The sequence below is a fragment of the Artemia franciscana genome, chromosome 12 (assembly GCF_032884065.1).
Source record: "Artemia franciscana chromosome 12, ASM3288406v1, whole genome shotgun sequence".
In the NCBI taxonomy this organism is placed as follows: domain Eukaryota; kingdom Metazoa; phylum Arthropoda; class Branchiopoda; order Anostraca; family Artemiidae; genus Artemia; species Artemia franciscana.
This window is the reverse complement of record NC_088874.1, coordinates 27,851,545-27,866,398: the sequence shown is the minus strand read 5'-3', so window position 1 is coordinate 27,866,398 and position 14,854 is coordinate 27,851,545. Positions and strand designations below refer to the sequence as shown.

At 34.2% G+C, this 14,854-nt stretch overlaps 1 protein-coding gene across 2 annotated transcripts in view; it reads left to right on the top strand.

Annotated features, from left to right (window-relative positions):
• The first annotated feature begins 4,320 nt into the window (after positions 1–4,320).
• LOC136033942 (endoplasmic reticulum resident protein 44-like) overlaps positions 4,321–14,854 on the top strand; it is a 50,134-nt gene continuing 39,600 nt past the window's right edge. Inside the window, exons 1-2 of one of the 2 annotated variants that reach the window (XM_065714964.1) lie at positions 4,360–4,427; positions 10,845–10,935. Coding sequence is in view for 1 of the 2 variants with exons in the window: in XM_065714963.1 (XP_065571035.1) it covers positions 4,398–4,427 (30 nt within the window). In the remaining variant the exon portion in view is untranslated. Of the gene's footprint in view, positions 4,428–10,844; positions 10,936–14,854 lie in introns of both variants that reach the window. The other variant, XM_065714963.1, reaches the window with a different exon arrangement.

The following is a 14,854-nucleotide window of genomic DNA, read 5'->3' as shown; positions in this document are numbered from 1 at the left end:
TTTCTCTACAAATTAAAATATCACCCATACTAACAGTAAAAATCATCACTTATCTCGACAGAACCCCATAAAAAAAAGAAAAGAAAAAAGAAGAACTTTCAACTGTTGTCACTTAAAAGGAATAATAGTCATTTTGAATAATCATTATAATCTTCACTGCAGTTCACTGATAACTGTTAAGCTTCATGATGGTCATCGTGTTTTATCCACTTTTCAGAGTTCAGTTGACATACTTCTAACCATAGATCTGCTCCCTTTTGTTTAATCCTGGAGGACTCACATTTTCCAGTTTCGCGCAGACCTTTAGCCTTAGCAAGGAGGCTGTTCCTGATATCGTTAAGTTTGGGAGGAAGATCAGACACAACATGAGTTCCGGGCCCTTTAAGGGTCCCTCCGCAATTCCTCGCTCTTTGCGCTAAAGTTTGACTCTTTGCCACAATTCTACTTTTTAAAACAATTAAAAACTTTAGCGTAAAGAGCGAGGCGTTGCGGAGGTGACAACCCATTTCATATACCGAGTAATTTCTGTTCGTTTTAAGTTTTAATGTTGCTCCTTACTTTCAGTTAAAAAAAACTAGTTTTTTTTTTATTTAATCTGTTTAAAGAAAACAGATGCATAATTGAAGCTTTGTTCATTTTTAACTTGCATTTAGTGGGTCTAAAAAAGTCTTGTTTTGCTAATAAAAGGACATATCAATATCAACATAAATCATCATTTAACCGTTTTGAGTGAAGACAAGAGGGCTGACAATTTTCCCCGCCCGGAAAGTATTATTATGCTAGCAGGACCCCATAAAGAATTATTAGATGACAGTAATATATTTATATTTCTAGGGAATAGGTTGATTCTATCTTTGGAAAGAGCAAAAGAAACAAAAAAGTTTTTTGGGCTAGTCTTAAGAATAAATGGACCCCTGGAACTTTGAAAAAACTGTTGGGGGATTTATTTATGAGTAATACCTTTTCTGGTATTTCCCTATAAAAAGAAAATTGTTCCCTGGTTTTCTGCAATTTAAAAAGCCCGTACTACTTTAGGCGTCCATTCTGATAGGGTTTTTCCACTGTCGGGCACAAAAATGTTAGCTTACATCTTTCCCAAAAAATAATTTTTGGCCTTCGACTAAAAACTGTTTGCTAACATTGTAAGAGGATTTCTCTTACAAATCGAATACTCATTGAAGAAAATTGTTGGTGAATTTAATGTAAAATGCTCACAAATAAATTGCATGGTTACTTTTAGTGCTTACAATAATAATAGAGAATCAATGACTGTTACTATTTCTTAGTATTTTTCCATCTCCCTTTTAGATTTCAGACATAAATTTTCTGGCAATCTCAGTGAAAATACAATCAATTCTTCTCATGGAAGAATAGGAAAACAAAGAAATTGCCACGTGGCTAAATTTTAAAAAATGTTAGTTTGACTCCCCCCCCCCTTTATTCCATTGGCAATGGATACTATTCTCCTAAATTGGAATTTCTTTTCATTTGCACCTCTAGTTAAGATACATTTTTCTTCAATTAAATTGATTTTTCATTTTTACTTCGCCAAATATATGTAAATCAAGTCGTTAGAAAGAAATGTCGACACCTTAAAAGTTGAAACTGGCCAGACATGACAACAAACAACAAAGAGAGATAAAACTCCACCAAAAAAAAACATCAAACGAAACTGCTGCCAGTAGAGAGAAAAGAGATGATAGGCTAAAATAACGCGGATATTTCAAATGTATCTAAACTTGGCGTTCTCAGCACACGATAAAAAATAAAAAACACTAAACTAAAAACAAATAAAAACACCGCCAATAATAATAAATACAATTGTCACTACTGATCCACGTAAGGAAAAGAAGCTATTAGAGTTACTTTAATGAGAACATCAAAGTAACTGAGGAAAAATTATGGAAATTGAAACTAAGTTAACTATTCTGTTGCAGAATAATCCTCTTGTTAGCTAATATTGAAGCAACTCTTTTTGGTCCAGAAGGTAATCTTGTCCCCTGGTGATTATGTTAAATCTTAATTCCCTTATTGACAATTGGTTCTTTTTTCAAAAGACAATCATCAATTGGGTCAATATTTAAAATCCCTGTGTCTCTATTTATTGAAAGATTAGCAAACATGTATGAAATGAATGTATGTATGCTGTATGTAATGTATGCTGAATGTATGTTCAGCCAGAGCCAAAACAAAAGTTTCAGGAAGCTTTCTTAATTGTAGTTTTTTTTTTATTGAATTGCGATGCTCAATGAATCTTCAATAAAGTGTTGGTGAGTTCTACCAATATAAAACTTCCCACAAGAACAAGGAATTTTATACACCCCACAAACTAAATCTCCCCAAATTAAATCCTTTCCAGAAATAAAGAAACTACCTAATGGTCGCACTGATTGGAAACAAGTATCGATGTTATGTTTACGCAAAAGTTGTATAAGTATCTGCCCTGAAATAGGTATATAAGGCAAAGAAGTAAAACTTGTCGGCATGTTTAATTCTGTACAAACTCCAATAACCCTATTGTTATGTTTAATGCATCAATTTTCTACTACTTTATCAAAGAATGTAATCGGGTAACTACTACAAAATAAAATATCCCTCAAGTACAACAATTCAGAATCTAAAAACTCCTGTGAACAAATTCCAACAGCTGTATCCACCAGTGCAATTACAATCTCTTGTTTCACTGAAATAGGGTTACATGAATGAAATTTCAAATACTTCTTACTGTTTGTAGGCTTTCTATATACTGAGAACAGTAAATAGAAATCACTTTTAATCAATATGATATCAAGAAAAGGTAGTTTGTCATTTTCTTCAAACTTCACTGTAAATTCTACATTTTTATCAAAACTATTTAAATGTTATGGAAAAGGTCTAAGGACTCTAAACCGTGTTTCCAAATGCAAACCACATCGTCCATGAATCTGCCCCACAAACAAGGGGAGAGCCTAAAACTGTGTATATTGGAGGTTTCAATAGAGTCCATGAATAGATTTGCCAAGAAAGGAAAGAGAGATACGCCCATAGCCATACCAAACACCTGTTTGTAAAATTCACCTCTAAAACCAAAATAAAGAAAATATTCATATGCAAGGATAACCAACTTCATAATGACTTCAATCTCCAAACTAGCCATGGTCACATCTTGTATCAAATCAAAGTGCTTTTGTAATTTGATCCTTAATATATCTTCGAAATTACAATTCGAACACATGGAAACCACATCAAAACTTTAGAGAATTGAATTTTCCTCCAATCTGAAATTTTTCAACTTACTAGTAAGATCAGTGGAATTTTTTAAAAATGATTTCTGTTTTCCTTATAGCTCTAATAGCTTCTTATTCCTATGTGGATCGGTAGTGACAATTGTATTTATTTTTATTGTTGGTGGTTTTACTTGTTTTTAGTTTTGTGTTTTTTCTTTTTATCGTGTGCTGAAGACATCTAATTTAGATACAGGGGAAATATTCGCGTTATTTTAGTCTTTCGTGTCTTTTCTCTATAATGGCTGCAGTCTCGTTTGAGGTTTTTTTTTTGTGGAGTTTTATCTCTTTTTGTTGTTTGTTACCTTAAAAGTCATGGCAATTTGATATTTTCAACCTTCTGACAGTTTCGGCTATGCAATCAAATTGTAACTTTTTACTAAGTCAATCCACCTCTTCCATACATAGGATAATTTATGTGATACGCTAGACATTCACTTTGGGAAGCTTATGCCCTGCTTTTTTTGTTTTTATTTTTTTTGCTAAATTCAATTTACTTTTCTAATTAATGAAATACTTTATGCTTTTGTTTCACTTGCTGGTATTAAAAGTTTCATTTTATTTTCGTAAGATCTTGACACTTTGAGGTATACTATTATTTGAATTTCAAATCTTTGGCATCTGCTGGGTATCATAAAGCAAAGATATACTCACTGCAGCACTACTTTGATGAGAATTTTTGTTGGAATTTCCCAACCAATGTCATATTTCCACGAATTTTTAACTAGCAATTTCTGTATTTCTGTTGTTTCCGCTTCCAAACAAATATTTTTTAACTAACTCAGTTACAAATATTTACTTACTCAGTTACACATATTAGCTAACAAATATTTGTTAGTTAATTTCAGGTTAAAATTTGCCACTTTGAACGTAAGCTTTAGTACAAGACATTGACAAGAAATGAGCTGATTTTAAAAAATCTGAGTTTATTTTTAAATTGCAAGGACATCGGTGTATTACAGGAAGCAAAATTCACCACAAATTTTTCCCAGTTTCGGTAGGGGGGGATTCCGCAAAAACATCGCTTTCTACTCAACCAATATCGCTTTTTGATCGTCGTGCATCGCCAACACTGACAACTACTTTTCGAAGAAGTAGAAGAATGAATGTTGAATAAGCTGTGGATAATCCATAATGAAATACTTGTTTACATTAACCTTTCTGGTGAGCTACTTCGATATTTGCGAAAATCTCTTAAGTCCCACTTTGAAGTGAAGTATTAGGTCTAAAATAAGACAACCAGCCCAAATTTTCATGGCAATGTAGACTAAGACAATATATCAGTTAGGACTAGCCTACCTGACAGGAAAAATAGGCTATGTCTGTGACTTTAAATAAAAATAGGTAACCTGACATGATCCAAAATTCAAGTTGTACAGATAAATGTATAGTTAGCTAATTTGTAACATGTTTGTAGTTGCTCTTCAGTAGGAAAAGCTACAAATTCTAAAAATAATCAATCTAATCATGGATAGAAGAATTAGAGAATCTTAGGTAAAATTGCAGTTTACAATATAATTCAGTTAGGATTAAAATGAATACATCACTTCATGCTTTTTATTATGTTCTTTCTAAGTTCAATAATCATTTATTTGGAAATTTCTATGTTAAGCCCTTAATGCAGCCCTAGTGAGGAAAATTGGTCATTTGCAGCTGATTCAGGAATGGTAGGCTTAATTATTATTTTCTTAGTAGCCTAATAAGAGTAACATGTTATAACAAAAACAAGTTTATAGAATTTTTTGAAGGGAGCCTAAAATATGTAAAAAATGAAATCACAGCATAACTAGCATCAATTTTGAGGGGTTTCTGGCTCTTTTTCAAAAATTTCTTTTAATTTATTTTGAAAATAACATTTCAGTACACTATTAAAACTAAGGGAAAATAATAATTTACCATTACTGAATCAGCTGCAAATTGCAATTTATTCTCACTAGCAATTTTTTGTTTTAAGAAACATGCTTTTAAACTTTTGGTGACTAATAATGACTATGGGCTGTTTTGGGTCCTTTCACCCTATTATGGACTGACAATAATTTATCCAAGAGGCAATTATTATGAAAGAATATTATAAAAAAGTATCAATCTACACCAGACAAATTCTTTTTTGTCACTGGAGCATCACTAGGATAGAAAATCCTTACATCACTCCAAGCTGCAATTTAAGGTAAAGTGATATATTCACTTTCATCCTAGCTAAATTGTGTTGTAAACTGCAAGTTTGCTGAAACTTTATCACCATAAGCAATGAAGATTTTGCAAAAATAGATTAAACTTCAATAAATATTCCAAAGCACCTATGTAATTGCCATTATTTTCACTGGAAAAAAAAACACTTCTTTTTTACTACAAAATTCTGGAGAGCTTGAAGGAATAAACTTAATTTGTGCTATCACATGTTTAAGTACATTTGGTTTCCATCAATATTTTCTTTGTAATTTGTAGGGTTTTTTGGTAAATTTGTAGTTTTTCAGATATTTTAGATAAGATGAAAGTGAATATATTACTTGGTGGCTTCTCTATGCTTTTTTCATAATTCAGTAATCACTTTCTGGGTAAATTACTTTGTGAGCCCTTAAAAGGCTAGAAGAGCTCAAAACAATTCATAGTAACTAAAAGTTTGAAAACAAGCTTCTAAAAATAAATGGCTAGTGAAAAAAAATTGCCAATTGAAGCAGTTTTAGAAATGTTCATTGTTATTTTTGATATTCTTAATGCTAAAATATTATTTTGAATCAAAATAACTAGGAATTTAAAAGAGCTAGAAAGCCTCAAAAATGATGCCAGTTTTTCTGTAAGGTCGTTTTCAGGTGTGTCAGGCTCTTTTTAAAAGCTCCTAGAAATTAGTTTTCAAAATTACATTTTACTATTAAGACTTAGAAAAATCATAATTACTATTCCTGAATCAGCTGCAAATAGCAATATTTCTCACTAGGCAGTTCTTTAGAAACAAGTTTTTGAACTTTTGATTACTATGGATCATTTTGTCTTTGTGTGCCCTCTTAAGGGCTCACAGTTTCCTCCAGAAGGAATTTATTGCAGTTTGAAAGAGCATAAAAAAGGCATCAAGTGTTGTATTCTATTCATTTTCATTCTAGCTAGATTGTGTTGGAAATTGCAAATTCACCAGTTTTCCCAGTACAGTGTCAATGCATTGGGTCCTCTTAGACCTTGTTGAAGAAATTAAAATAGAGTTAATGTGGTCTCAAGTTTTCATGCTGTGACAGTTGCTTATAAGATATCAAAGATCTGTTCAATGATTTTGGTGGAATTTTTGTCTGATGTTCTTGCATAGTATCTTTTGAATATTCTGGGCATAATGCAATATAATAGTTAATAAGAGATAATACATTTTGTTTACTCTAAATTAGCCTCAACAAACAGGAAGAACAATAGGGAATTTGTTTTGCAAGACAGTGGAAACCTAATTTGAAGGGATATTTTGGCCCTATGTTCAAGGGCCATCCTCAGCAAAACATTAATATATGAAAAACTTACAACAACACATGACCAATAGAACTAAAATAATTTTTTTTTAAACAGTCCCAGCATCCTTACTTCAGCCAAGTTCAATCAGGACTGTCTTGGTTAGTTATAAGTTCTAGTGGCCTTTTTAAGTGACCAGAAACTGGAAGGCAACTAGGCCTCCTTCCATGCTATTTTTCACAAAGTCACCAGATCAAAATTTTGAGATAGTCATTTTTTTCAGCTTTAATAACTATGTCCGTGAGGATGAATTAATCTCCCAGGGAAAAGGCTAAAAGTTGTGAACTTTGCCCATTGTTTACATGTAGTATTAGTTAATGGGAAGTATACAGACATTTTCAGGGAAGATTTTTTTCTGGTGGGGATTATGTGGGAGGATCTTTCTATGGAGGAATTTTTTACAAGGAAAGAGAATTCTTCTATGAAGGGGGCAATGGATTTTTCAGCATTGTTTAAAAAACAATCAGAAATTAAATAAAAAAAAACAATTTTTTTAATGAAAGTAAGGAGCAATATTAAAATTTAAAACAAACAGAAATTATAAATAGATAAGGTGGTTTGCCCCCTGGTTAATACATTGCTCTTTATGCTGTAGTTTTTTAGTACTTTCAAGAGAGCTATCTATTCTAATTGAATGACCTTTGTAATTCAGTGGTTATTCTTAGAGAATTGGAACAAAATTTGAACTCAAGCATTTAAAAAAAAAAAAAACTTGTTTTTTTAAATGCTGAGAACAGCAATTTGTAATCTCTAAATTCCAAATATATAATGTCTTTGCAACATACTGAGTCATAAAATTTTAAAGATTAAATGTTCAAGATTAAAATTTTAAATTGATTGTTTTGTGATACTAAAGATAGATGGGCAGAACATTTTGAGAATGTGTTAAACCAAGATATAGAGGAAAATGAAAAAGTTTGTGATACCTTGGATGTGAAGGAAGATTTGGTTTGTTGGAAGGATTAATGACAGTACTAAAAGGATTAAAAAATAATAAGACTCCAGGTGCTGATAGTGTGATAAATGAGTTTCTTAAATGTGGTGGCTCTGAGGTTAGAAATTTGCTACTTAAGATTAGGAATATGATTTTTTTTTTAAGAGGAAGTCCCTAGCAAATTTAAGAAAACCTTAGTTAAACCACTGTATAAGAAAGGTGATAAGAGTGAGTATGGTAATTGTTGAGGCATTAGTCTAGTCTCTTTAGATAGCAAATTACTTAACAATATGATACTTTTTAGACTAAGAGTTGTTGTAGACAAAGCTTAAGAAAAGAACAGTGTAGTTTTAGAAAAGTAGATGATGCTTCAACCAAATTTTTACTCTTCCTACATCTTCAGTATTGTGTTCTTGCTGGTTAATAATTGGAAAGTGCTTGAGTCATCAAACACCTTTGGTAATCAATTTAATAGATTTAGAGGAAGTATTTGATTCTGTTGATAGAAGAGCTTTAACAAATCCTTGTATGGTATACCAGTCAAATACATTAAAGTGATTAGTACTATATACAAGAATAACACTGCTGCAGTTAAGGTAGGAAATGAGGTTAGCAGCTGGTTTCATATTAAATCAGAAGTTGAGTATGGTTGTGTTCTATCCCCCTTTATTTCGATGCATTGTGTCTTAAGAAGGACAGGAAAGGTAATGGGAAACCATCAAATCACAAGGAAAAACATTCCTGGGCATATATTATGTTGATGATTAAAGCATCCTAGATGAAAGTGTGAGCAAAATGGATGAAGTTTTATAGGTTTTTCAAGTTCAAGGTGCTAGAATAGGCTTGAAAATAAATGTTAGGAAGACTAAATCACTAAGGCAAAGAATATATGAAGATGAAAAGATAATGATGGGAAATGAAAAGATTGATCAGGTGGACAGCTTCACTTACCTTAGTAGTATTACTAGTAAAGATGTTGGGAGTAGCGCGGATGTTAGAAGTAGAATAGACTAGGCTCAGGCTGTTCTCTTACAGTTAAAAAAAAAGTTTGGAAGAATAGGAAGATAAGTATGCAAACCAAGATTAGAATATTGGAAGCTACAGTGATGAGTGGTCAAATATGGCTCTGAACCATGGGTGCTCCAAAAAGCAGATGAAGATTTGCTTGATGTTTTTCCAGAGAAATTGTCTACAGATTGTTCTTGGTACCCAGTTGACAGACAATATTTCAAACAGTAGGCTATATGAAAAGCATGGTTCAAATCTGCTTTCTAGGACTGAAATAAGAGAACGATTGAGATGCCTTGGGTAGATTCTGCAGATGAATGATGACAGACTTTTCAGGGCTTTGTATCATTCCAGTTCTGTATTTTGTCAGCTCTTTATATTCTGAAGAGCTTTTAGGCAGATTTGATTTTCAGTAAAGTTTCATATATCTTTTCCTATACTTCCCATTTCCAACAGTCTTCCAGTTGTCCAGTCTATTCCAAACATTTTAGCTTGAAAAATGGTAGTAAGTTATCCCAGGTGGTAGCTGATTAGGGAATGTTCGATTAGCAATCACCATCAACAAAGCTCAAGGGCAATCATTAGAATCATGAGGTATAACTAAAAAAAAGGTAAAAAATTAAAAAAAAGACCAATTCAAAAACGAATGTATATACAGATCTGGACACCGGGACACAAATGACGACCACCCAGGACACTCAAAGAGAAATCACAGACTGGGACACCGGGACACAAATGACGACCGGGACACAGGGAATATAAATGACGACCGGGAAACAGGCACACAACTACAAAGGGGACGCCGGGGGGCACAGGGGGATATATAAATGATGACGGCGACACAGGGAATGGTCGATTAGCAATCACCATCAACAAAGCTCAAGGGCAATCATTAGAATCATGAGGTATAGATCTGAATATGGATTATTTTCCCATTGACCATTATATGTTGCATGTTCAAGAGTCGGCAAACCTGACAATCTATTTATATGCACAGACAATGGGACAGCAAAGAATGTTGTATATTCGCAAGTTTTACGTAGTTAAAAACACATATATATAAATATATATTTATATATCTATCTGTATTCACAGGTGGGACATAGGGACACAACTACAATGGCGCGTAACTAATATGGCACGTAACGACTTACACGCGCGGGGGGGGCTTGGGGGGCGAAGCGCCCCCACCAACTAGGTGTTGGGGTGGCGCGAAGCGCCACCCCAACAGCTAATATATATATATATATATATATATATATATATATATATATATATATATATATTAATTCAAAAGTATGGAAGAATAGAAAGATAGGTCTGCAAACCAAGATTAGAACATTGGAAGTTAGAAGGATAACAGTATATGGTTCTGAAATGTGGGCTCTTTGAAAGGTGGAGGATGGTTTGTTGGATGTTTTCCAGAGAAGTAGCCACTGACTGTTCCAAACAGTAATTTGTATGAAAAATGTGGTTCAAGGAAATTGGTACTCTATGGAAGGGTGTGAATAGCAAGGCTTTGAATAGATGGAGATTGAGGAGGACCAGGTACAGGTGTGTTGGCCTCAAGCGGCTTGATGTAGCAATGAGTTGTTTGTAGTAGTAGTAAAATATATATATATATATATATATATATATATATATATATATATATATATATATATATATATATATATATATATATATATATATTTGCTTCTTTTGAATTTGATATATTGATTTTGATATATCTGATCAGTTTTTTTGTTGAAATTTACTCTTGGCTTTGCAGAAGTTCAATAAGAAACGTGTGATTAAAGCTTATTTATCACAATTTTTTTAAACTTTGAGTAATATAAAATCAATCAATAAAAACAAAGTTTGATTACATAAATTAATATTATAGAAATCAAAATTCGACATAACTCAGGCTCAAAATATAGGAAGATAACCTATTGACTACTTTCGGCTAATCAAAATCAGGAACTTGTTGATATCTTCCCCTGAGAATGGGTTCTAGGGTACCTTACAGTGATAAAATAAAATAAAAAATTTTAATGAAAGTAAGGATTAGGATTAAAACTTAAACAAACAGAGAGGGATGACCCTCATACATATTTTCCTAGTACTTTAAAAAGCTTTTTATTCTAATTAAAACGACCCTTGTGTTTCAGAAGTTGTTATCATGGAATCTGGACAAAAAGTCAAGCCCAATACAAGCATATAGAGCAAGGCATTGAGTAGGGGTATCTTCCCTCATATGCGGTATGATTTCTTTCCGCTTTAAGTTTAAATATTGCTCCCTAGTTTTAGTTGATTTTTTTCTAATCGTTTTTATGGCACTTGGTATTAACCAAGTGACATATAGCAATCGCCAATTCTGTTGGTCTGTCTGTTGGTCCCGGTTTTGCTACTTTAGGCACTTCCAGGTAAGCTAGGACGATGAAATTTTGCAGGCGTATCAGGGACGGGACCAGCTTAAATTAGGAATAGTCGTTTTCCCAATTTGACCATCCGGGGGGGGGGAGTGGGGGGCCGGTTAATTCAGAAAAAATAGAAAAAATGAAGTATTTTAACTTATGAATGGGTGATGGGATCTTAATAAAATTTGATGTTTGGAATGATATTGTGTCTCAGAGCTCTTATTTAAAATCCCGACCGGATCTGATGACATTGGGGGGAGTTGGAGGGGGGGAAACCTAAAATCTTGGAAAACACTTAGAGTGGAGGGATCGGGATGAAACTTGATGGGAAAAATAAGCACAAGTCCCAGATACATGATTGACATAAACGGAACGGATCCGATCTCTTTGGGATAGTTGGGGGGGGGGGGGGGGGTTATTTCTGAAAAATTAGAAAAAATGAGGTATTTTTAACTTAAGAACAGGTGATCGGATCTCAATGAAATTTGATATTTAGAAGGATATCGTGGCTCAGAACTCTTATTTTAAACCCGACCAGATCTGGTGACATTGGGGGGGGGGTCGGGAGGGGGAAACCTAAAACTTGAAAAACACTTAGAGTGGAGGGATCGGGATGAAACTTGGTGGAAAAAATAATCACGAGTCCTAGATACATGATTGACATAACCGGAACGGATCCGCTCTCTTTGGGGTAGTTGGGGGAGGGGTTAATTCTGAAAAATTAGAAAAAATGAGGTATCTTTAACTTACGAAAAGGTTATCGGATCTCAATGAAATTAGATATTTAGAAGGATATCGTGTATCAAAGCTTTTATTTTAAATCCTGACTGGATCTGGTGACGTTGAGGGAAGTTTGGGGCGGGGAACCTAAAATCATGGAAAACGCTTAGATTGGAGGGATCGGGATGAAACTTGGTGGGAAAAATAAGCAGAAGTCTTACATACGTGATTTACATAATTGGAACGGATCCGATCTGTTGGGGGGGGGGGGTTAATTCTGAAAAATAAGGAAAAATGACGTATTTTTAACTTACGAAGGAGTGATCGGATCTTCATGAAACTTCATATTTAGAAGGACCTCGTAACTCAGATCTCTCATTTTAAATCTCAACCGGATCAAGCGTAATTGGGGGGGGGCAGTTGGGGGGACCAGACATCTTAGAAAATACTTAAAGCGGTGAGATCAGGATGAAACTGGATGGGAAGAATAAAAACCTGTCTAAGATACGTGACTGACATAACCGGACCGGATCTGCTCTCTTTGGTGGAATTGGAGGGGGGGTAATTTTGAAAATTGAGGTATTTGTAACTTACGAAAGGGTGACCAGATCTTGATGAAATTTGATATTTAGAAGGATCTTGTGCTTTAAAGTTTTTATTTTAAATTCCGACCAGATCCTGTGACGTTGGGGGGAGTTGGAGGGGGAAACTAGAATTCTTGGAAAACGTGAAAATTGGGGTATTTTTATCTTACGAATAGATGATCGGATCTTAATGAAATTTGATTTTTAGAAAGAATTCATGTCTCTGAGCTCTTATTTCAAATCCCGACCAGATCGTTTGACAATGGGGGGAGTTGGAGGGGGAAATCTTGGGAAAACACTTGGAGTGTAGGAATCGGGATGAAGCTTGGTGGATAGAATAAACAAATGTCCTTGATACGTGATTGACAGAATCGTACTGGATTCGCTCTCTTTGGGGGAGTTGGGGGGAGGGGTTCAGTGATTTGGCGAGTTTGGTGCTTCTGGACGTGCTAAGACGATGAAAATTGATAGGCATGTCAGGGAGCTGCACAATTTGACTTGATAAAGTCGTTTTCCCAGATTCGACCATCTGGGGGGCTAAAGGGAGAGGAAAAATTAGAAAAAATTAGGTATTTATAACTTACGAGTGGGTGATCGGATCTTAATGAATTTTGATATTTAGAAGGACATCGTGACTCAGAGCTCTTATTTTAAATCCTGACCGGCATTAAGCCTCTTATTTTCCTTTTTAAATCAATCTATTGATTCATAGAATTTTGTTAGAGCTCATACCATATGATGTCTTGGCTCTTAGCTCTTCTCGCCTCGTCACAAGAGCAATATGAGCTCTTAGCTCTTGTTCAATAATGCCGGAAATATGACTCTCTCCTCTTTGGACCCTTTCCCCCTACGAAACTTCCTCCATATAAAATTCATTCTGCATAAAATCTCTCCACGTTAAATCTATCCCTGCTGAAAATTATCTTTAGCCTACTTCCATTTGAAAAAAGACTTGATTTTTATTTAATTTCTAATATATTTTTGAATCATGCCGGGGAATGCTCCTTGATGGGAAATATTTCCTGGAGATTCCATCCTCCCAATGGAAAGTGTCTTTTGTCGAAAATTCTCCCGCGAAAAATTTCGTGGGAAATTTTCCCCTGAAACTTCCCTGTTCGTTGAAAATACTCCCCTTCGAAAAATTCCCTTTCTGCATAAAATGTTGTTTTCTTCTAAATAAAAAATACTATATGTAAACTACAGGCAAGATTCATAATGTAATATCCCTTCCCCTAGGTATCGTGGAGTGTCATGACAATTTAACGGGAACATTTGTAGAGGAAAAATTCAATCAGCAAACAGGAAATTGGAAAATTTTTGTATAGTTCTGGCTAAGTCTTCCACGTAAAATTCCCCCTTGCAAATTCATCCCCTGAAACTTCCCTGTCCATGGAAAATCCTCCTCATAGAAAATCCCTTCCAGAAAATTCTCCCTCCCCAAAAAATGTCTGTTTACTTACAAATAAAAAATACTATACATAGAAAGCAGGCAAAATTCATAACTTACAGCCTTTCCCCCAGGCTATGGGGGGTCTTGTTATCTCTGGAGGCATAGTTGTTTGATCTTTCAGACATGGTGAAAAAAATGGATATCTTAAAATTTTGATTGGATGATTTCGGGGAAGCGCAGGAGGGGTTAGTTGCCCTCCAGTATTTTTTGTCACTTTGAAGGGGCGCTAGGACTTTAAATTTTCGTTCAAACAAGCCCTCCCCTGATATTCTCGGACCTTTGGTTTGACACAATCACCTTGGTGAAAAAAAAAAATAATAATAAAGACGTATCTGTGATCTTTCTTGTGACAAAAAATGCAAAATTCCACGTTTTGCTGAATGTGATTGTTCGTTTTTCATTAAAATTCTTGACTTTTTGGGGTGATTCCCCCTTTCTCGAAAATCAAGTAAAATTTCTCGGGTTTGTAGCTCTTGATGGGTACATTAAACTGAATGAAGTTTACATATTTAAAAACAGCATAAAAAGTTTATTCTTGTGATATATATATATATATATATATATATATATATATATATATATATATATATATATATATATATATATATATATATATATATATATATATATATTTCTGAAACTCGTATTACAAGACTTCCATGACTTGAATGGATCAGTTTTTCTTGGAACTAAAGACTCCCTATTGAAAATCTGCAAAGCCTTTATAGATTCAGCTGCTGGCAAAGCATGCATTGCATTGATTTCTGAAACTTTCCCATATGCTCCCCATAGACTAGCCTGATTCTTTCGTGGGTGAATCGTGTAGACTGTCACGGAGTTGCATCTATTAATAAAGGTTTAGTAGCCAGAAAGGCCAAATCCATATCTCTCTGTATTGTACTCTGGAGAAGATGGTCAATGGAAATGTACATTTTCATGAACCGCAGATCAAGATATGTGGCAATCATGATGGGTGTGATCTAAGCAAGGCTTATAAGCCTAGAAGG